Genomic DNA, 23,508 nt, shown 5'->3' with positions numbered 1-23,508 from the left:
GTGGGCCCGTTGGTGGCGAGATGGACTTAGATGGGCCTTGATTTTGTATAGCTACCGTTGGTAGCGGTCCAAACGTTATGTAGCTTCAGTTCAGTTTGGACCGTGACTGACTATTGGTAGGGCCTATATTTTCATGGGCCGAGTTGGGTTGCTACCATTTCTAGTGATCCAGTTTAGATGGGCCTGTGTCAGGCTAACATGTAGTTAAAGGTGGCAATGAGGAACCATTACCGGATACCCGACGGGTATTTATCCCATTAGAGTGGCTAAATGGGTTAGATTTTATACCTATGGATATCTTAGTGAGAAATTTTTATATCCGATGGGTAATTAGGTTTGGGTATGAGTAGTTAGTATTCATACCCATCACCCAATGGATATCCACTAAAAATAAATAAAAATAAATAATATCATTTATCTGTAAAAATTCGGTCTAACATAAAAAAAATTCTAATTATGTGGTAAAGTATTAGCCAACTACTTTTATGGTACTCATTGTTTATTGCTAAATTATAGCACAATACTACAATTGATGTTGATCTTGTATTGTTATTTTTATTGTATTGTGGGTAATAATTGGGTATGGATTATCCGTAGGTAAAAAATACCCACATGGGTATAAGTATGAGAAAAAATTATACCCATAAATGTAACTGGGTAATATAGTGGGTAGAATTTTATTTCGTGGAGGTAGGTATAAGGTCGTGATATCCATTGGGTATCTACTAGATACCCATGCCACCTTTATGATGTAGTTTCCTCTTGACAAGTCAGGGCTAGTTTGAAGAAAGCCACATGTATATGATTAATTAAGTATTAGTTAAACTTAAAAAATATATTAATCTAATTTTTTAAAATAACTTTCATATAATTTTTTTTAAAAAAATCACGATTACGGTTTATTCATCTGAGAAACGTACACATGGACAGAGAGAAAAGTTTCCTCCGTGGTCGCTTGCGAACGTGCGGGAGCACGTCGGTGGCTCGACCGATGACCGGTGCCCTCTTGTTTACGCTTTCCTTGTAAAAATCCGCCTTCGACAGAAGGTTACGTAAAACAAAAGGCCCCACTATTGGGTACGCCTTCCTCAGAAAGCGAAGTCCGCAGGCGACTCCTATAGATTGATCGTAGTGTTCTCCAGACCTGCACAGGCACTGCACAATTCCTGACATGGCTGCTCTTCATTATTAGTACTAATTCAACGTACTGTTTATGCAGATGAGCAACACAGTGCCAGGCCAAAATGGTTGCTGCATTTTCATGGACATCTGCAGGCAAAATCACAGATGGGAGAGCACCTGTAAAGAACAGGCAGGTGGAGCTACACCTCTAAAACAAAAGCGAACTTAAAACCAGCTTAGAGGACAAGGTGTGAGCTGCACTGTTGCACCCAACAATGGTCCCCCATGCCAGGCAAGGTTAAGTAATATAAACAGCCCATGTTCTTCAGGCACAGAGGCAACCCATGTTACTGAATTGATGCACTCAGTACAAGGGCCAGCAATGCAACTTTTACAGTACCAAAGGAACCAAACCAGCACAACATATCTGCCGCTCATGTGTTGATTATGACAATGAATTTTCCTCAAAAGAACTATATGGTACACTGCAACCAGTAAACTATAGATATTCAACTGAATATTGTCGTTCAGCAAGAGCATTCATGTATTAACAGTCATGGCTCGGCAGCACTGGGGGCTATCAGTAATGTGGCCCAGAGAGAAGTATCATGTCATAACTTGTAACAGATAATAACAAGAAACCATCAATCAAATGTTCAATGAGCCAGATCACTTATCTTGGAGATAAATGATAACATGACTCGCACGAGTACGATTACAATAGTTGATCCTAGGTAGTGGGGTACATCTCTCATTTTTCTTTTGGTCCTACCACTAGCCACAAACTTAGCATGACAAAAGTTGGACCATGCATGCCATGTATAATACAGCAGCCACCAGACAAATGCATACCAAGAGTTCACAAGGTGCATAATACTTAGCCATAAAACAAATCCAACAACAGTCCGATCGGACACCAACAATCCCAAACAGAGTAGCTTACATGACAAGGCCTTGTGAAAACTGAAAAGGAACTTCCCCATAAATGAGTGATCAGGAAGCCACAGCTTAGAAGCACTTCCGGTGAACAATTGCTGGACCCGACTCGTCATACTCACCCTTGGAGATCCACATCTGTAGCATAGGTGTCAAAAGAATAATGTTAACACGAAGCAGAAATACCAACATTCTTTCTATCTGGTGAACTGAAGTTGAGGTTTACCTGTTGGAAGGTGCTAAGGGAGGCAAGGATCGACCCTCCTATCCAGACACTGTATTTCCTCTCAGGCGGTGCCACCACCTTGATCTTCATGCTGCTTGGTGCAAGGGCGGTGATCTCCTTGCTCATACGATCAGCAATACCAGGGAACATGGTTGATCCACCACTGAGAACAATGTTACCATACAAGTCCTTCCTGATATCCACATCACACTTCATGATGGAATTGTAAGTGGTCTCATGGATTCCAGGAGCTTCCATACCAATGAAAGAGGGCTGGAAGAGGACCTCAGGGCATCGGAACCTCTCTGCCCCAATTGTGATCACCTGCCCATCAGGCAGCTCATAGCTCTTCTCCACAGATGAGCTGCTCTTTGCAGCCTCCAGCTCCTGCTCATAGTCGAGCGCCACATATGCAAGCTTTTCCTTGATGTCTCTTACAATTTCCCGTTCAGCAGTGGTGGTGAAGGAGTAACCTCTCTCAGTAAGAATCTTCATCAAGCTGTCAGTGAGGTCACGCCCAGCAAGGTCAAGACGGAGGATGGCATGAGGCAGGGCATATCCTTCATAGATTGGCACGGTGTGACTGACACCATCACCAGAATCCAACACAATACCTGCATCAAGAGCAACAATTTTCATGAGTAAATTGAATATCTTTTTTGAAACTCTTAATGACGACATACTACCACCATGTGAGTCGAGTTATTACCAGTTGTACGTCCACTGGCATACAGGGAGAGCACGGCCTGGATAGCGACATACATAGCTGGCACATTGAAGGTCTCGAACATGATTTGGGTCATTTTCTCCCTGTTAGCCTTGGGGTTGAGCGGGGCCTCGGTCAGCAACACAGGGTGCTCTTCAGGCGCAACACGGAGCTCGTTGTAGAAGGTGTGATGCCAGATCTTCTCCATGTCATCCCAGTTGCTAACAATACCATGTTCGATCGGGTACTTTAAGGTGAGGATACCTCTCTTGGACTGGGCCTCGTCACCAACATAGGCATCCTTCTGCCCCATACCAACCATCACACCGGTGTGACGGGGGCGCCCCACGATACTAGGGAACACCGCCCTGGGCGCATCATCCCCAGCAAAACCAGCCTGCCAGCAATTTACAAGATGCTTGATGAGATCACCAAAACAAGGCTACTGGATGGAAAGAAATACGGATGGGCACCACGAACCTTGACCATGCCGGTTCCATTGTCACACACAAGGGGCTGGATATCCTCGCCGTCAGCCATCGCCTACTGATTCTGAATTCCTGATGCAAAACACAAGAACAGGCATGAGCTACAACTCGTGTGGCAAAAATGGCCATTTCAACCTAAACTAGATCCAACCTCGAGGGGAAAAAAAATCTCAAATCTGCGTGTAGAAAACAGGACAGGATAGGCAAACTACATGTCTGGAGAGCCGGACCCTACGATAGTTTGCAGTACGGCAGCATCTCAGATCTAGAAGTCGTAGAGCAAAGAGCAACCGCATACAAGAATCACACCAGCACTAAAACCACTCATGGATCGACGGATCTAACGAACCCCCAGACCGCTACTAGCATCAGGATCAAGCCAGATCAGGAGAGAAGCTTCCAGATCTAGCAGAACGGAAGCTAGGGTTGTACTTGTACCGCCGAACTGGAGAGAGAAGAAGTGAGCGCGCGCGTGGGCAGCGGGTGAGAGATGAGAAAGCGGACGCGCCTGCGTAGAGAGAGAGAGAGAGAGGGGTGGTGGCTGCTCACCGGGATCCGGCGGTGGACGGCGGCGGCGGCGGCGCCCCTGCTGTGCTGTGGTGTGCTGGAGAGCGGGCGGAGGCGGTGTCGCGAGGGAGGAGGCGAGGGTCGGGGGGGAGGGTAGATAAGATCCTCCTCGACTAGGGCCGCACAATCATTTTTTGGACATAATTTAGGTCTTGTTTCTAATATTTTTTTTTTTAAAAATATCACATCGAATTTTTAGACACCTAAATAAAACATTAAACATAGATAAAAAAAAATTAATTGTATAGTTATGAAAGAAATCTTGAGACGAATTTTTTGAGCCTAATTAGTTCATGATTAACCATAAGTGCTACAGTAACCAACATGTGCTAATGACGGATTAATTAGACTCAAAAGATTCGTCTCGCGGTTTCTAGGCTAGCCGTGAAATTCGTTTTTTCGTTCGTGTCCAAAAACTCCTTCCGACATCCGATCATTTGACGTTACACTTCTTCCAAAAATTTTCTCAATCTAAACACCACCTTAAGCCCGCTGGGCGCTTTTCTTTTCCATTAATTTTTTTGGAGTTTAATTTTGCTCCTCTTGGGCACACAGTTACGCTGGGAATCTTCGAGAATCCTCGCTCGCGAATACGTGCAGCTGTCAGCGGGCGCGAATCGATTTAAACCACGTCGCCATGCGTAAGCAGGCGTTTGGGGTAGGTCCCGTTTAATTCGCAAAAACTTTTTAAAAAACATCATATTAAATCTTTAGATATTAAATATATATGAACATTAAAACTAATTATACAGTTATACGGGAAATTGTGAGATGAATCTTTTAAGCCTAATTAAGATGTGATTAGTCATAAGTCCTATAGTAACCAATATGTACTAATGATGGATTAATTAGACTCAAAAGATTATCTCGTGGTTTTCAGGCGGAATCTGAAATTTGTTTTGTAATTAGAGTACGTTTAATACTTCAAACGAGTGTCCAAAAACTTGATTTGATGTTTTTGTAAAAACTTTTTGCAAACTAAACGGGGCCTTAGAATAATCCCAACGGTATATTAATGATGATTTCTATCTCATTAAATATCTTATCACATAAGTAAAATGATAACATTGGAGAGAAAAACTTAGAAATGGTTTTCTCATGAAGAAACCAAGTTTTCTCTTCACTCAATGCACCAAAAAACCATGAATTCACCATTAAGAAAAAACTAATAGTTTCTAGAAGACATGTGTCATGTTCACCATTGGTGAAATAATATAGAGTTAGAAGAGAGAAACAAAAAATAATTATTAGTCGAAGACACCTTTACTGTATAAAATAGTTTCTATAGATTCTTATACTACGACGACATCAATTTCTTCTATTAGGTCTACCCTTAGGTTTTGGGGTCGAGGGGCTGGGGCCTAGGAGGTGTCGGGTTAGAGATGTATGAGTATGTATATATCGGGTTTTAATCACATAGCAAATGGAGATCGTCTTCAGAAATTGAAGGCCTCTAAATGAAATGCAAATGGAGATCTAAAATATAAATGAAGGTGAGATACGCAGTGGCGCGATGACACAAACGGATGTCGAAGCAATCATTGAAGCAACATTTCAGTTATCACCGACAGACATGGGCTAAATCTTAGAAATCTAGGTCCTTATCGCTTGATTTTTCCTAAAAAGCCAAACGACATAGTTGCCAATAAAAAATAATTTATGAATAAAAAAATTATATACATATTCACTGTAAAATAAACTACGATGGAAAGCCTCAAACTTTTATATACATATTTTACACTTAAAAAAATGAGACTTACTAAATCTTCGTTCAGATTTTGGGACCCTCCAATTCAGGGGGCGGTCACTCCGTCCGCACATGCCCATGGCCGGGCATGAATAAATTAAATAATCTCTGCTTCAATGTACACATACATTGCAGGTGCAAGATTCTCCTTGTACTCACACCTATAACAATAACTTAGCACTTTCAATTTTGCGTAACAATAAGATGATTACAATAGTCAATCATTAATATCATGTCAGCTAATAATAATGTTTAACGTTAACGTTCAATAGAAAGTGAACAAAAAGTGCAATCACATTCAAAAAATCAAGAATAAGATGATAATTCTATACCATCGGACTAGGAAATATGCTAGGCATGCAGGTCTATACCATCGGACCAGGAAATATGCTAGGTATGCAGGGCTTTTTACCTATGGGTAGTATGTACGTGTGTCCAAATAAAAAGCCCATACACATCTACCTAACAATAAGTATTTTTATTTACTAGTAGACCCATAAGTCATTGGGCTCTATTGCCATCTCTAGGTGGAGTAGGGTGATTACTGAACTTACAACATGGCTGAGTATACTACGGATTGAACGACAATCGGTGATAGGTGATGAGATGACCATGACATCGCTAGATCGCGAGATTAGGAGAGGATGATGGATATGGTTGGCAGCGAGAGAAAAAAGTCTTTGACCAATTAGGCTGGGTTGGCAAGCGAGCTGGTAGCGGGAGTGATGCATGAGGTGGCAAGGTGACGAACATCGCCATTGGTCTTAGTAGGTGGGGAAGTGGTGGAAGACATAGAGAATGGGCAAAGAGCTAACCTAGATCACTACATTGTCAATAAAGTTGAGCATACTAGCATTGGTGGCGAGGCTAGAGTCATTATAGTCTCTTGTGCCTTTTTGCTCCCCTTGTGCATGGTTGATGAATGTATAAGGTGGAGAGAGGAGTGGTTCATAGGCTGGACAACATGGATTGCTGTAGACTCTTCTTGGGATTTACTTATCTCACAATCGTGAGGGTCTAGGTTGCATGAATGCACCTGCATTAGGGTCCAATGGAACTAGAGATGCTGGCAGTATTGGGCTTCCCATAACATGGTATAGTCAACTACGATCATACCCAACCGAAACAAAAATACTCAATTCTATCCAACAATATTCGTTTTCTTTTCAATGTCCATCACGAATTGAAATAGAAGTCAGTGCAACAAGAAGGTTCTAAAAACGTAGTGTACCTAGGTACCAGTGTAATCGTCAAGGTTCTAAAAACGTAGCATACCTAGGGTGATCATCACTACCTACACTTTATCTTAGCACAATGGAATGTGTCACTTGTTGATTATCCAAATCGATCAACTAGTTTATTTTCTTGTAATTCATAGCATGCCACAAGAGATTGGTCGTTTCGTGGATGCCTATATCTTGTACTTTACAACACCTCCTTTCTTATCTCCAACACATACTAGATGGAAAGTGAGCAAGCTATCTTGGTTGCATTGATACCCTCCAAATCCATAGATTAGTGATAGAGATTTTAATGGATCTGTGAAGGAGAAAGAGGCGGAGAAGAGAATCGGGAGGGAGACGGAGACGATGAATCTTCTTGACTACATTTATACACCAACGGATGGATAGGCCCAATGTGGGTGAGAGAATAATATAATTTTTAAATGGTTGTGGAACCCATGTAGCGTTTGAATATGGCACCAACGCAATACATTTATAACACGTGCACATTCGTCCCTATAAATACACACGCACACCCTATCATCATGAGCACATCTGAAAATTAGACCGGTCATATTTTGAGATTGACGAAGTCACCATGAATACATCATTTATCATTGAAAGAAAAATAGGAGGACATGGTCGATTTGTTACTGAAATAAGCATATTTATTTGTATAAGAAAACTACCAGTTAGCTAGTGCCCAACTCATAAAATAGCAGGTTATAAGCGAACTATAAATGAAAATAGAGAAAATATAAAATGAGGTACATGGCTTTCCCACAAGAGCTGAGTCTACATATGTTCCAACATAGATATACTAAATACACAAGTGAAATAAAGAGATACGAAAAGAACAATGAAACCAACCTTATAGTTAATATATATGTGTATATAGTTTGTAGTTGGCTCTACTATTAAACTTGCTATTATACGTAGCTCACGTTAATGGTGTGTACATACATCAATATGACACCAGCCGCCAAAACTTACGATAAAGAATTTGGATGAAATGTTAAATAACAAGTTAGTAAGAATAATTAGAACATATATATTTACCGGATACTCATTATTTCGCTGACATTAAGCATAAGCAAAATGACTTATTGAGGATTAAAACAGTATATGAGTAAAATTTTTATATATGTGTTCTTAGAATTAGAAAATAAACTACAATAAAAACTCAAAATTAACTCTAAATTTAATTTTTAAAATTCAAAATTTAGATTAAAACTAAAGCATAAACAAAAAGTTGGCCGGCATATCGAGTTGAGATCGATCATATAGGAAAGATCCAGCGTCTATTGTTTTGGCTCGACCGACGGTCCGACCGACGCATCAATGCATGATGAGCTCGATCTTGGCTGTAGAGGAAAGAAGGAAAGAAAGGAAATTACGAGGCGCGGTTTAGTTTGCTAATTAGGTGGGGGTAGGCCCCGTTCGCTACCTTGATAACCCAGAATTCCTCGTTTTTCGAGCATATGCATTTCCAACTATTAAACCGTGTATTTTTTTAAAAAAATTCTATAGGAAAGTTATTTTAAAAATTCAGATTAATTTATTTTTATAATTTTTATAGTTATACTTAATTAATTATATACTAATATATTACCGTGTTTTCACGCTGGCTAACAAACAAAGAGCCTAACACAGCCGTGATCAGCGGCCTAGCAGGACATGGATGATCGGTGACAGATCTAGACAACGAGATAAAAGAGCTCTAAACAAATTAGATAGAGTTTTATCCCTTTCTATTAATCTTTTCTCTAAAATCTTAGGAATACTTCGTAGAAACTTCAATGGTTTTGAGGGGAATAGCGGGCTCGAGTCCCGGCTGCTCTCGTTCGTGGATGATGACTGGGGCATGGAAACCAGCCAGGAACAGCTGTTGCCTGCGCTGCCCCCGGCCCGATGATCCGATTCCGATGGGATCTTGGCTGGAAGAAGGGAAGGGAAAGAAGGAAGAATTTAGGGTATTTTAGTAGTACGGTGCCCCATGTGTGCATGAAAAGCTTCATGCTGTTCTTGCGCTGTTTGATCAGCTCGATCAGCTTTATTAATTTTGTTCCCCGGCCCGGCCCCCAGCTGTGTTGATCATGACCACATGTGGGCAAACCCTCCAAGAAAAAGCAGGAGAACTTGGGTTGGAATCACACACCAATCAGTTATCAATCAGAGAACTCAAATGCAATGTACAGCTTACTTTGCTGGATCATGGCAATCAGGAAAGATATGCAGATTAAATTTCTAAAAGCAGCTTATTTTCATGCTAACAATATATATGCATGCCAGGTTTACATTATTTCACGAAACCTAACCGTGACAGAAAAATTTCAAATAGGTTGCCTTCGATGCCTCTAACCGATACGTCTTCAACAATGTTAAATTAGCCGGAGAATTTCTGTTTACAATCAGCTTTTTAGATAATGTATAATCAAATACCCCAAAAATATTATTTGATAAAAAAGTGGGATTCTGTAAAAAAACCAAAATATAAAGTCCTTTCTTTTTTCAACAGACATTTGTAAAACCACTTAAATATATTTTTTCCGAGCCAAAATAGAAAAAAGTCGAGGCGGCCCAGCCTCTGAGTTCACCTTCTCATGGGCAAAAGCCCAAAAACATGGAGCCTAATTCAGCTCATCAACACTCATTTCCCCCAAATTTCAACTTTCACGTGCAAGTGGCAACCCTAATCACCCAATTCCTCATGCGTTTTCTTTGCCTTACTTAGGGTGTTTAGATGGAGCTAAACTTTTTAGCCCTTTGTCACATCGGATATTTAAATACTAATTTAGAGTATTAAACATAGACTAATAAAAAAAACTAATTTCATAAATGAGTGCTAATCCACGAGACGATTTTTTAAGCCTAATTAATCTATAATTAGAGCATGTTTACTGTAGCATCACATAGGCTAATCATGGATTAATTAGGCTCAATAGATTCGTCTCATAAATTAGTCTAAGATTATGAACGGGTTTTATTAATAGTCTACGTTTACTATTTATAATTATAACAAGTGTCTATAGACATCCGATGGGATCCCAAACAGCCTCTTAATTTTAGTCTATGGTTTAGTTGAGTTTTGAGCAGCTAGCTCCTCAATTCTCGTCGCCCCGCTAATTAACTTGTCATCCGTGTAAATGAATGCGTGTCTGTCCCAGTATATATAATATAGCTGCATTTTTTTTACTTGTTAGATCCAGGTTTAATTTGTATCAAGAAATTTGTCAAGCCGGGGGCATGGTCTGATCGTAATCGTTCTATGGAGCTGGTAGGTTACGCCTTAAACCGAGAAATAGCGATGGCTGATTGTTGGACTTTTTTCAGAAAAAAAAGGTATATTTGTAAACAAAAAATAATTTACAATATAAAACTTTTATATACTTGTTCTCCTTGATCTAAAAACGTTGGCTAGAAAATAAACTATGATGAAGAAACCCGCAAAATCAACTCCAAATTTAAGTTGAAAATTTAAGCAAAAATTAAAAAGATGAGGCCACATATATATACATAAATATATATGTATATATATATATTCCAAAAAAAAAACTCCTTTGATGACTATAGTTCTGCCCTTGTATTTTCATCTACATTGGTGGTCCAATGTCTGTCTAAATCTTACAAATTTCGGTAAAAACCTCACCTTTTACCATCTCTGACTTACCTTTTAGTATCTAATTTTAGGTTTGAATTAGAGATGGACTTGATCAGCCGATGGGTACTCTGTGGAGGGGTCTAGTTTAAATAAATGAATTAAGTTTTATTTTTGAGTTCTTAAAAAATAAAAATTAGTTTATTTATTTGAAATAGAGCCAACCACGGATTATTCACGGGCTGACCTGCGCTGCCTTCTGTCCCTGCCTACAGGCACCATCACCTCTCCCTGCAGCTGCCTCCTGTCCCTGCCTCCACGAGTCGCCTCCCTGCCATGGAAACGGATTCCGTCGGGCTTGTGGGCGGGTGAGGTTTCTAGATTGGGTTGATGTGTGCTGAAGGAGTCATGGGTATTTTGGTCACTTCATGAATGTACAAACATTTTTTTCCCTTTTTTCTACATGAAACCCTAACATTGTATTCAGAACATGATTCTTGACACCAAATCTATCTTAGCTTAGTAGGTAAAAACATGTTGATTTGGTGTGCTGAGTACATACGAAAGGCTAGGAGTCTGGGCTCGCTATAGTACAGGTCCTAAATCTTGATAAGGTGTGGTTGATAAGGTATGGGTGTGCCAGTCAGTTTGATCATGGAACTGACAAGATAAACAATAAAAGAAGTCAATCGGATATCGAGTCAATGGATAACTTCAGGACTCAGCCAATCAAATATCGATGTGGTAGCAATTAACCGATAGGTTGAACAATCGGCTATTGGAGAATTGGATCGGCTAGAAGTCCGATAAAAATAGACTCAAATAGTTAGATAAACAATAAAGCATTTGCTATAATTGGCTTAAACCAACTTGTTCATAATCCTTATAAGCCGATGCAAAACTTATTTAACTAATCGACTGAAACCTCAATGAAACGACGATGCTTATTGACTTACATAAATCTAACTTACAACCACAACCCTATAGATCGAACCAAACCGATGTAGCATAAGGTTGATAATTGCTTGATAAATTTAAACTGATATGACACCGATCAAAGTGGTTAGATACGATCGGCTAACCCTTCGTTGAAACATTAGCATGAACTTACCGGCTTAATAAAATTTAGATTATTAACAACAATCTAGCATGCTGAATATAACCGATGTAGCATGAGGTTTATCTGATCTTAATGAGCCGATAAATCTATTTAATATGATGGATATAACAAATCTATCAAAAGCATCATTGTGATTGTAGAGACATATCGACTTAGACGTAAGATTAGATTTAACTGAGACAGTTCTGATTAAACTGATGTGTCTCTAAACACAATGCTACTAAAGATAAAATTGAAATATGAGATAGAATTAAAATATACCAATCGAACCAGAGCAATCCAAAAGATCAAAGCGATGCAACCTTGAACAACACCAATATAGCTGATACAATTGATGGAACTTAGGACTTACCCCTTCATTTGAGATCAAAGACGATGCAGCCTCGCGTCAAGTGATACACCAAGAATAATTGTATTGATTTATAAGATATTTTATAGTGACCCCGGATGTACATATTTATACTCCTAGTTGAATACTAGTCCATAACGGATACACCACATGTTTCCTAAAGACAAAAGAAAACATATAAGTTCTAATGTGACACTAGAATTACTTTGCGTTCGGCTGCCCGTTAGTTACCCCATATTCTCTCGTTTTCTATGCAAGTGCTTCCCAAACTACTAAACAATGTATTTTTTGTAAAAATTTTCTATAGGAAAGTTGCTTTAAAAAATTATATTAATCTATTTTATACTTTTATAATTAATAATGAATCAATCACGTACTAATCTATTGCTACGTTTTTCACGTCGGATAACTAACCCTCATCTCACTACATGCCGAATGCGGCCTTAGTCTATATCAGACATGACATACGTTTACTAAACACAAAAGGAAACATAGTCTCGATAGAACACTAGAGTACTAGACAAAACTTCATAAAGATAAGAAAATATTAAATCATTGCATGATTAATAGATAAAATTAAATTGACATGCATGGTCTTCATGATTCATTCTTAAACTTGGAATCTACCGAATAAGATTCCCATCAGCTGATTTTAGCAAATTTTAGCGTTAACAATGGTCAAATAATAGCTTTGATTTTCAAAAGAGAGGTCAAATGAACAAATATGGAAAAGCCAGGTTAGATTCATAGTTAGGCCGCGTTCGGTGGAATGGAGATAAGTTAACTTATCCCGGTGTGAAAAACATAGTACTAGATTATTACATGATTAATTAATTATTAATTATTAAAAAATATAAAATAGATTAATATGATATTTTAAAACAACTTTCCTATAGAAAATTTTTGTAAAAAATACGTCGTTTAGCAGATTGAGAAATGCGTGTGATAAGTTAACTTAGAGGGAGGAGGCGAACGGGGCCCTAGTCTTCCAAGAAGAATCAAATGAGCAATTGTTTCAATTTTTTTAAACTCCGATTAATTGTTCTTTTCCTTAACCCTTTTATCATCGGTGTGTGACTTAAGGCGCTCGCTTCTTATAGGATTAAATTTCAAAATTTTGATCGATTTTTTGTAAAATTCAAGATGGGAGTTTTTGTTTCGTTCGAAGGGGGCCTTAACTTAATTAGCCTTTGAATGAAAGAAGGGTTTAAGAAGTGGTTTAGGCGGTTGAGCCCGGATACGGTGATTCAGTTTAGGAGAGGGATCCGACCAAAACTCAGATGCGTGCATCGCCCATCCATCCACCGTCCAAACCGAATCCGACGGCTCAGAGCCGATCCCCTCGTCCTTCTTCTCCCCTACACCGTCCGGCCGGCGCAACTCCGCAACGGCGAACAAGCCCCGCCGTCGGGAGCTCCTCCGCCGCCGTCTTCGCCGCCACGCCCCACCTCCCCTCCCTTCCCCTCCCCTCCGTGCCAGCTCGCCCTGCGACCCAGAGGCTCCTCGTTCTCCCCACCACCTGCCGGCGCGTAGTGGGTGCGCGAAGGGCCGCGGCCGCCGTCTCGCGGAGGGAGGGAGGGAGGGCGACGCGGGAGGCGGAGGGGGATCTTCGTTGGGGGGAGGGAGGAGCTGGGATCCCGTGTTGGGATGGGTATGGCGGGGAAGAGATTGGGTGGGGGACGACTCGTGTGAGAGGAGGCGTCGCTGGAATCGGATCCTCTCCGCTCGTGTGGGGGGTGGAGAGGCTACAAGGGGGCAGACGCTCGCCGTGCTGCTCCTCCATCTTCCCCGGGCGCGACGGTTGCACCGGCAAGGTATTCATCCGTTCTCCCCTCCCTTCTCCGATTGGAGTCCCCAATTCTTTTTCTAGGAAAAAGATGAGCAAAATTGGATAAAATCCATGCCGCCGCATTAGGTCTGGGTGCGATGGCGTCAACCGCCGCAGCCGCGGAGCCTCCCATGGAGGAGCAAGTGATCACGGAGTTTTTCGCCAAGAGCCTCCACATCATACTGGAGTCCCGCTCTCCCTATGAGTCATCCCGCAACTTCACCCGGCCTTCGCCGCCGTCCTCGCCGCTGTCTGGCAGCCAGCCGCGTGACCGTTGGTTCAACCTTGCGCTCCGAGACTGCCCGGCCGCGCTTGAGAACTTTGACCTGTGGCGGCAGAGCAACCTTGAACCGTTGGTCATTGACATTGTCCTCCTGTGCCGCGACAGCACCAGCAATAGCTCTGCTGGGAGTGGCAATATCATAGAGAGGTGGGTAATACAGTATGAGACCCACAGGTCTGGTGGTGGCAATGGTAATGGCAGCAAGAACAATGGCAGGAAGTCTAGGAATAGCTCGGCCGAGGATCATAGCTTGTACAGGACTACCTACCAGGGATCGACAATTTTACTTCGGTCGTTGCATCTGGTTGTCAGGCTCTTGCCGGCATACAGTCTCTTCAGGGAGCTGAACTCGTCTGGGAGAATCTGTCCACTCAGCCTGTCACACAAGATATCATCATTTGTTGAGCCGTTCACCAGGGCAGAGGATGCAGAGATGAAGCATTATGCATTTGCTCCAATTGAAACTCTGTTTGGCCGACTGAGCTTGTCAGTTTCTTATGTGCCAGTGTTGGAGGTAATGGCAGCTTCAGAACCAACCTCACCAATGCCAACAGAGATCATAAAAGATTACGTTGGAAGCCCCACAACTGATTTCCTCAAGAAATTCAATTCCCTCCCTTCAGTTGGCATTGCACCTGCATGTGCTGCAATGACCAGGAGGCACAGTTGGAGTATTGAGCATGGAGCTGGAGCGTCAATGTCACCATCTCCTTCTCCCACTAATTCAGAACCCCGCGGGAGCCCTCACCCCAACATCCCTCTTCGTGTTTCTCTAAAAACATGCTCACATCCACAAAATGCATCATCCTCTGGGCAGAAGAAATATACACCATTTGAAGAATGTTATCCATCACCACCACTGTCACCGTCACCATCCCATTCCCCTTCAACTAGCTACCCTAGAAATCCTTTGTTCCGCTATGAGAGTGCTCCTGTTATTATTCCCAAGTCTGGTGGAGGAGGCAGCGGGCTGCCTCTTTCTCCATGTTCAAAGGGTAAGCACCAGTTCTCACCTCACAATGACAACCTGGCACCTTCCCCTGATGATAACTCAAATGCGAGGAAGGATCTGGTCAGGTTTGGTGAATTGGAGAAGGACAAGACCTTGCAGAAGGTACTCAATATCTGTTATTTGTTCAAGCAAAATGTAAAATTTGCAATAACAATAATTTCATTGTGAGTTTTCTACCTTTGGATGATTGTATCTGATTTTTAGCTGATGGTTTTCTTGTTCTGCATTCTGTCGACTGCCCTAGGTGTTATCTTACAGTAAATATGATTTGGGATATTTTCATGGGCTCAAATTGTCAAGAACTTCAAGTAAACTTTTTATCATGGATGAACTGGATGAACAGGAATTGGCTTTTGCACGGGAAGACAGAGACACCATAATTGATCAGCTTAACAGGTATTCTTTCCTAGCCTCTTAATTGAAACAGTATATAGTTCGTGAGACTGTCTAGCACCTGATCCAGATTGATGCACTTAACATACACATGCTCAAGAAAGATACATTTTCAGGCAATGCTGAAATGCCTTCTATGTATTTTCCACAAATTAAAGAGAAAGAGGGTAATGACATGATTTGTAGTGCTCATTAAGGCCTATGAACCTTATTTTTGCATTTGATTATTAAAATTTTCTTCATTAATTCAGTGCAAGTTCTTCACAATGAGAACTGAAAAGGCACCATGCTTGCTTCAAGATTCTAGGTTGGATGCTCAATAGACATAATTCCTCAGTAGATAATTATTTCTGTATTTTTGGCCAGATTAACCTGCTCTGAAATGCATCTTGTTCTCCTTATTGAGAAAGTCCAAGAAATGCCATTGGTAAGCGTATAATTCCAATAAATACCATTGACAAGTGCAAATTCCATGAAATACCACCGTACAATTGACTTCGTCCAAAAGTGCCATTGCAAATTTGCAATTAGGTTTCCGTTAGCAGCCCTCCGTTAAGTGCTATAAGATGAACGATGCATTTAATGGTGCAAGATGAAAAGAAACCTAAGAGCGATGGCATTTCTTAGACAAAGTTGTTCATATGATAACATTTTGTAGAACTCACATTCATCAATAAAATCTCTTAAATTTAGATGTTTGTCAATGACATTTCTTATATTCTCTTATTATTAATAACCTTATTGGGCATTTGCATTTTTATAATTCGGATTTATCTACATTATAAATAATCTGGGCATTGGCTTCAACCAAATGAGTCTTATCCTCATGACGCAATAAGAGAGGACTACTGTTCATTACTTTTTATTATTCATTTATTCCCTAGTTTCGTGTTTCCTACATTTGCTTAATTCTCTATTGTTCATGTTGAAGTGTACACATTGTGGTGACTACTAAGACTTAGGGCCTGTTTGGGGAGCTTTAGATTCTAAGAAGCAGCTGCTTGGTAGCCAGCATTTGAGAATCTGGAAAAGCTCCTAAACCCAGCTTCTCCAGATTCTGGATTCTTAGTTCATTTTCCAGAATCTGCAACTATAGATTCTCAGAAGCTGTGGCCGTTTGGGGCAGCTTCTGGGAAAAGCTGCAGCTGGGAGAAGCTCCCCCAAACAGGTCCTTAATAGGGTTTACATTGAAAAAGTAATATCGGTATTGATTGCCTTATAGATTACTAGATTTCAACGTACAGTGCAAACTATGAACTGAAACCAAAGCTAGTGTGTGGTTTTTTTTAGGATAAAGACATATACACCAATATTAATATGTAGGTATGGAACTTTGACGATTTTGTAGATAGATCAAAGCAAGCATTTTCATTTTGCACATTGTCCCTTTCCTCATGTAATAGCTACATCAGCACACCCTAAGCTCCTAACCCCCCTAACCCCATTTATTCTGTACAGGGCAATCCAGGCCCTGCAACTACTTTTTAGCATTTTTTCAAATCTACAGTGTTCCAGAAAGTGCAACCTATTCTAACTCAACAATCTAAAACAGCTCACAGTGGCTTACCTCTAAAGTTCTTCAGATAGTTCAATACAGCTGTACTAACCAATTAATGTTAGGATAAATGTCAGATTATATCTAACCTCCTCAATTTTGCAGGGTTGATATCACAGACAGGGGGGAACAGAGAATGAACCAGGATGCTGGAGGCTCATCCACGAGGTCTCCAGCTGCCGCAATTGGTGCTCTTGTGCGCCTGCTGAAGACTGCACCAAGCCTCAGGGAAGGTCTACAGTCAGATGCAGCTCCTGTGGTTCCTCAAGAACCTTCTTCAGTTCAGAAGGTCGTGACTGAGGAACATGGCAACACCACCTCAAGTTCTGCAAAAGCAAGGACGGCGGCTGACGCCCTTGAGGAGCTGAAGAAATACAGGGAGATTAAAGAATCGCTACTGAACCGCGGCAAATCACAACTTGGGGACACAGAGTTGGGAGAGACACACACAGATGGAGAACCTTAGCATATATTACGATGAACGAAAGTTTGCCTTGTGTATATATTATATATGTAGCACACGTTAGCGGACTATCTATACCTTAAGCAAGCTAGTAGGCTACTAGGATATGACCAAACTCTATATGTTTACGTGATGACATATATATACCACATCCATGCACCTGCAGCTTTGATAAGATGATCTGAGGCTGTGGGGGTTTTGTAAAGTTGAATTGATCATCTGCAATGCATGCAGGCCGTGAGATGCAATCAAATGGTTCCAGTTCAACCATGTTGATTTAGTTCAATTTCAATGCTTCCATTCTGATATGGTATGATCCTTTTTTCCCCTCTTTGCAAGAAATGAGATTATGGTCTGAAAGGCATGAATTTGCACGGAGCTCGCGGATTCATGGACAGACTTGGTAACAAGTTCTTATCTGAAGCAGATAAGAACAGTTTGCAGTTGGATAATTTGCATCAAATTTTCTTCTTTGGGGGAATCAGTGTAGCTAATCATCCATTTGTCTTGAAGTGCTTCATGACGCCATAGGTGGCCGCCATGGCAACGAGCCCTCCAACCACGGCCCTAAGGCCGGCGCGGCCAGCGGGAGCGCCGGCGAGCAGCGCGCTGAACGCCGCCAGCGCGAGGCTCGCGGTGGCGACGACGACCACCACACGGACCCTGTAGCTGCCGACGAACCACGCCGCGAGCAGCGGCACGGCGGCGCCGCCGGCGAAGGACAGCGCCGAGGCCTGGCCGGGGCGCGACACCGCCGCGTGCAGCTGCGTGCCAGCCGGGCCGCCGAGGCGACGCTTCTTGAGCTCGGCCAGCTCGACGTCGCGCTGCGCGTGGACGGAGACGTACTCGCCGATGGCCATGCTGCAGGCGCCGGCGACGAGGCCGGCCAGCCCGGACAGGAGGACGGCGTGCGCATCGGCGGGGCGCGCGGCGCCGATGCCGAGCATGAGCGCGGCGGTGGAGACGAGGCCGTCGCTGGCGCCCAGCACCGCCGCGCGCAGCCACCGGGAGCTGGCGCCGACGCCGGCGTGGGTGGCTTCCTCTTTCACTTTGGGCTCAGCCACGGTGATCTCGGTGGCGGCCATGTACGTGTGCCGGCCACGCGCGCCGACTTAACGAGAGTGTGGAGAACACAAGGCCGACACATCTCACCTCAGCTGATTCCTGCACCTATATACAAACACAGGTGAAACAACAACCGGTGTTAATCCCTCCGGTCCTTAATATTACCTCAGTTTTAAATTACAAGATGTCTTAGGTTTTTATACGAATATAACATACACTCACTCCTGTTATGTATTATAAGTCTTTTCGAATTTGACTAGATTTATCAATAATTCAATATATCAATTTCTTAGCCTTGAGCAGGTAACATGAGATACTTTTCTATGTAAAATTTAGTACATATCTAAGGTATCTAAAGATACCAAATTTTACATAGAAAAAAATGATACCTTCGGGTACCTTTGCAAGGATGATAAAATTGCTCAAATGTATATGTTTTAGAGCATTTTTATCATCCTTAAAAAGTAACTTAAGGTATCACTATTTTTAGTATAAAAAGTTAGTACCTTGAGATACCAAAAATTTGTACTAAAATTCGTGGTATCTTGAGTTACTTTTTAAGAATGATAAAAAAACCTATGTTTTATGAGCATTTTCCTATCCTTGAGTAGGTACCATGAGGTAACACTGTTTTCTATGTAAAATTTAGTACTTTCTAGTATCTAAGGTACCAATAGATACCAAATTTTATATAGAAAATAGTGGTACTTCTTGGTACATTCTTAATGATAGAAAAAATGCTTACCATAAGGTATCACTGTTTTTCTATATAAAATTTAGTACCTTATAATATTTAAGAGGTACCAAATTTTACATAGAAAATGGTGATACCTTATTATACCTTCTCAAGGATGGTAAAATTGCTCTTAAAAAAAGTGTTTTGAAGTAGGCCGGGTTCGGTAGGGGAGAAATGAGGGTAAGTTATCTGATGTAGAAAATTAGTACATGATTAATTAATTATTAATTATAAATTAAAAAGAAATTAATATGATATTTTAAAGTAATTTTCTTATAAAAATTTCCGTAAAAAACACGCCATTTAAATATCGGGAAGCGTACGCGTGAAAAATAAAAAAATCTGAATAAGGAGTTGGAACAGCCGAACGCGGCCCGTAGTACCGGTACATCTCTGGTGACAAGCGATTTAACATTTTTTTTAGCCGGATCGGTCTGGCAACCGACCAAATTTCATTAAGATTAAAAAGAAGTTTGAGTGTACATAGTGTGGAGATTCAACCTAATTGGTGGTGATGTTCCCCACATGGCAAGCTCACTCGTTCTTCGTATGAGAATGACTTTACTGCCACTTGTAGTTGTGCCTTCTTCATTAGATGATTGGAACATTTTCCATGCTTCCACATCCACATCCCAACTGAACTCAACTATGCCTTCTTCATTAATATGACTATAGCGCGACCACCGATCTAATTGACAGAGTTTAATAAAGCTTCGATTATCCAAAAAATAATATGCTCCTATAGTCCTATTAATTTGGATGTTCAAAAGTACTCCGTTAGTTAAAAGTGCTACTCGTGGCAGTACTTTATGCATGATAGAAACCTTTTGAAAATAAACTACCTTTTTTATGCTTCAGACTTCTGATAATTCGCAATATAAACCTGGCAAGTCATTTTCTTAGTTTCCTAACAGAAAATTCTGGTTCAAGTACTTGTCACTAATTTATTATAGACTTGTCACTGTCTGTTACAGCTAGATTCTTTATCACCTTAATGATCCTATCTCACTTTGGGAGCTCCCATTTTGACAAGCTACTTCCTCCCAAAGGCTCAAGGAGAACTCAGCCGCTGCACCTGCACATGGAGTTTCTGGTCTCTGCTGCGGCAAGTGATCTTATCAGCCGATTCATCTCTTCGGTAGCGCAAAATTACAGCAACCATGCAAGCAAGGCGGATGATCGCGCAAGGCTGGAACGCGTCTTGCTGAGGATGCACTCTGTCGTCGAGGAAGCAGATGGGCGCCACATCACAAATCGAGGAATCCTCCTGCAGCTGAAGGGACTCATGGAGGGATTCTACGTCGGATGCTACAAGCTCGACAAGATCAAGTTCCAACCACCACCTGAAGAAGAAGAGGGCATCGAAGATGAGGTGAGCCATGAGGTTCAGTCTGCTTTTAAGCGATTTCGTTTTGCTGATGCCATAAGAAAACACACACCAGTAGCCTTTGGTAGCAGGAGCACAAGAACCCTGAAAGATGTTGTTGAAGGTTTAGAGACCAAGATTGCAGATATGAGAGAATTCGTCATACTCCTTGGCAGCTATCCTTGTGTGCCTCGCCAGCCTTACAGTACGTTTCTGTTCATGGAGCAGTGTATGTTTGGTCGCCGTGTTGAGAAAGAGCAAGTCATCAATTTCTTGCTTTGCAGTGATCCCCATGAACCATTTGTCAGTGTTCTTCCTATCATTGGACCACGAAATATTGGAAAGAAAACTCTTGTGCAGCATGCATGCCAGGATGAGCGGGTGCGCAACTTTTTCTCCCACATACTTTTCTTTAAAGAAGATGATCTGAAGATCGGAGAGCTCTCGGTTAACTCCAAGGCTTCTCCAGGGAAGTATTTGTTTGTGATTGAGTTCATTTGGGATGTTGTGGATGAGGCAGCATGGACAAAATTTCAATCATACTTACAGAACATGAAAGCTACCGGAATTAAGGTTGTAGTCCTAAGTAGAACGGAGGACATTGCAAAGTTTGGGACATCCCAACCCATCAGGCTGAAGAGGCTGTCTGAAGAAGGGTACTGGTACTACTTCAAGGCACTTGCATTTGGAAGTATGGATCCTGATGAACACCCAAGGCTAGCATCTCTGGCCATGCAGGTGGCTAATGAGATGAATGGATCATTTATTGGTGCAACTATAATAGGAGACGTTCTAAGAGCTAATCCGAACACTCAACTCTGGAAGAGAATGTTGCTGATGCTAACACAGCTGAGACAAAAGCACATGTCTTCCAGTGGCTTGCACCCTACCGATCTTCTGGGAAGAAATATCCCTTATGATTTCAGTTTGGGTGGCCAAGTTCAAGATTATCTGGTCTATGATCTTAGGGTGGCTGACCCTGCACAAAGTGAGCTGCCAAATTGGACATGGCGAGAGATGCTGCTGGGTGGCGACGTTCCTGTCGAAGATAAGTTTGATGTGCTCATATGGAAATCTCGCATTCCACCCTACTGTGCCTACATAGTTACTCATGAGAAACGGAAACCACGGTGTAGTGTTGGCAAGAGGAAACATCTAGCACTGAGGAAATATAAGCAGAAATCTTGATTGAGGGGGAAAAAATTTCTACAGTGTCGACAGTGTAGGTTAAAAGTCTGGGTAATGCCTTGACAGGTTCTAGCAACTACTGAAAGTAGCACATACTTTGTTGCTGTATGTTCAAAAGAGAACTGCTGTTGTATCTGTGTGTAGTTTGGATATGTGAAGTGCAGTTAGTTCCTATTGGTACCCTGACTAGTATTATGTGTGTGTGGCAGAAACGTTTTCAAAAAGAAACTTGTATTTATGTCATGTGTATGACCAGTTTTAATTTACTACTTTGTGTTTCTGACTACTATCACCTATTATTGGGTCTGTTACAACTCAATCAGTTTCAGTCCCTTTCCTCAAGCAGTTTTAATAGTCACAGCTCCTGACTTGCTTAACGTTCGTTATTCCAACTACCTTGACGATTTGTTTCTTGACAGACAATCGTTTGGATTAGTGAATTTACGTTTTGGTCTCGCGTGTTTGAAAGGGACATTCTTATCTCTGCAGTTGCAAATTAATGCAAAGTGATCTCGTCAGCCATTTCATCTCCTTTCACATGACAAAGGAGGGCCTTCAGATCCATACCAAAATTTATAAGGAAGATGCATGTCATATCACAAATCAAGGAATGATCTCTTCTCACAGGATGAAACATCTCTTTTTGTTGCTTGATCTTCTCCTTGATCTCGAAGAGGACATCTCGCAAAATTTGGTGTTCATTTTGGAGCACTCGTTTACTCCTCTCCTTCTGAATTTTCCGCATGTATACAACATCCTCTTCGTCATCTGTTTCTTTAATGCTGGGACATGATTCATGCCATCAACTTGCGAAACTGTCAAAACGTTTTGGACTCACCACTTTGCGATTTATACCACCTTAAGAAAATGTCAAACCTTCCTGGGCATAAGCTAGGACAGAGCAGAACATGAACGGTGGTCTTCCATGTTGGCTGTGACTTACAAAGCTAGCAGATCACGTGTTATGACCATCCTCCATTAGCCAAGTTATTAAATAGCCGTTAAGATCTTGTTCGGATTTGAAATCCAAGCAAAGAATTTTTATTTGTTTTCAGAAATCTTCCAATTGGATGTTGTTTTGAGATCTATGAGGCCGAGTTATTCTCCCCCTCATACTGACCTAGATTTCGTCGTTTTTTGCACACATGCTTCCCGAACTACACAGTGTGTTTTGCGAAAATTTTCTATAGCAAAATTGCTTTAAAAATTATATTAATCTATTTTTCATTTTTTATAACTAATAATTAATTAATTATATACTAATTTGCTACTACGTTTTCCGTGTCATATAAGTAAACTATAACCGACAGTGGCGAACCCACGTGAAGCTTCCCGGGGTCCTCGGACCCCGGGTAAATTATCCAATTCTTAGTAAATTATATCATATTGATTAGTGTTAAAGTATAAAATTTAGATATTTAGTATGTATTGGACCCCCGATAATATCTATTCTAGGTTCGCCACTGATAACCGAACATGGCCTTAGTCTACCTTTGAATTCCACAGCAAGGTAGGCTGACTTTGCGGACTAATATAG

General features: G+C 41.4%; 4 protein-coding genes across 4 annotated transcripts; 2 read left to right on the top strand and 2 right to left on the bottom strand.

Annotated features, from left to right (window-relative positions):
* Nucleotides 1-1,731: 1,731 nt before the first annotated feature.
* On the bottom strand, nucleotides 1,732-4,124 carry LOC102703343 (actin-7). Its single transcript, XM_040528660.1, has 5 exons — nucleotides 4,028-4,124; nucleotides 3,471-3,550; nucleotides 2,994-3,387; nucleotides 2,285-2,898; nucleotides 1,732-2,196 (listed from the first exon to the last, which is right to left on the bottom strand). Exons 2-5 carry the CDS (start codon nucleotides 3,528-3,530, stop codon nucleotides 2,131-2,133), a joined length of 1,134 nt encoding a protein of 377 aa, XP_040384594.1. The 5' UTR covers nucleotides 3,531-3,550; nucleotides 4,028-4,124; the 3' UTR covers nucleotides 1,732-2,130.
* Nucleotides 4,125-13,484: 9,360 nt separating this feature from the next.
* LOC102703070 (autophagy-related protein 13b-like) lies at nucleotides 13,485-17,926 on the top strand. Its single transcript, XM_006662695.3, has 4 exons — nucleotides 13,485-13,896; nucleotides 13,998-15,307; nucleotides 15,450-15,601; nucleotides 17,259-17,926. Exons 2-4 carry the CDS (start codon nucleotides 14,009-14,011, stop codon nucleotides 17,617-17,619), a joined length of 1,812 nt encoding a protein of 603 aa, XP_006662758.1. The 5' UTR covers nucleotides 13,485-13,896; nucleotides 13,998-14,008; the 3' UTR covers nucleotides 17,620-17,926.
* Nucleotides 17,809-18,701, bottom strand: LOC121055737 (vacuolar iron transporter homolog 4-like). Its single transcript, XM_040528770.1, has one exon. It carries the CDS (start codon nucleotides 18,699-18,701, stop codon nucleotides 18,111-18,113), a length of 591 nt encoding a protein of 196 aa, XP_040384704.1. The 3' UTR covers nucleotides 17,809-18,110.
* A 1,743-nt stretch (nucleotides 18,702-20,444) lies between these two features.
* LOC102702789 (disease resistance protein RGA2-like) lies at nucleotides 20,445-22,324 on the top strand. The gene has a single exon (XM_006662694.3). It carries the CDS (start codon nucleotides 20,499-20,501, stop codon nucleotides 21,969-21,971), a length of 1,473 nt encoding a protein of 490 aa, XP_006662757.1. The 5' UTR covers nucleotides 20,445-20,498; the 3' UTR covers nucleotides 21,972-22,324.
* The last annotated feature ends 1,184 nt before the right edge of the window (nucleotides 22,325-23,508 follow it).

Source organism: Oryza brachyantha, chromosome 11, assembly GCF_000231095.2.
Source record: "Oryza brachyantha chromosome 11, ObraRS2, whole genome shotgun sequence".
NCBI lineage: Eukaryota > Viridiplantae > Streptophyta > Magnoliopsida > Poales > Poaceae > Oryza > Oryza brachyantha.
The sequence above is the reverse complement of the archived record's forward strand: the minus strand, read 5'-3'. Positions and strand labels throughout refer to the sequence as shown.

Excerpts from the sequence above, each read along its gene's own strand:
- LOC102702789 (XM_006662694.3), top strand. The coding sequence starts at position 20,499 with ATGGAGTTTCTGGTCTCTGCTGCGGCAAGTGATCTTATCAGCCGATTC.
- LOC102703070 (XM_006662695.3), top strand. The coding sequence starts at position 14,009 with ATGGCGTCAACCGCCGCAGCCGCGGAGCCTCCCATGGAGGAGCAAGTG. Across the intron at positions 15,308-15,449 it reads AGGACAAGACCTTGCAGAAG|GTGTTATCTTACAGTAAATA; the intron begins GTACTCAATATC and ends CGACTGCCCTAG. Across the intron at positions 15,602-17,258 it reads ATAATTGATCAGCTTAACAG|GGTTGATATCACAGACAGGG; the intron begins GTATTCTTTCCT and ends TCAATTTTGCAG.
- LOC121055737 (XM_040528770.1), bottom strand. The coding sequence starts at position 18,701 with ATGGCCGCCACCGAGATCACCGTGGCTGAGCCCAAAGTGAAAGAGGAA.
- LOC102703343 (XM_040528660.1), bottom strand. The coding sequence starts at position 3,530 with ATGGCTGACGGCGAGGATATCCAGCCCCTTGTGTGTGACAATGGAACC. Across the intron at positions 3,388-3,470 it reads ATGGAACCGGCATGGTCAAG|GCTGGTTTTGCTGGGGATGA; the intron begins GTTCGTGGTGCC and ends AATTGCTGGCAG. Across the intron at positions 2,197-2,284 it reads CCCTTAGCACCTTCCAACAG|ATGTGGATCTCCAAGGGTGA; the intron begins GTAAACCTCAAC and ends CCTATGCTACAG.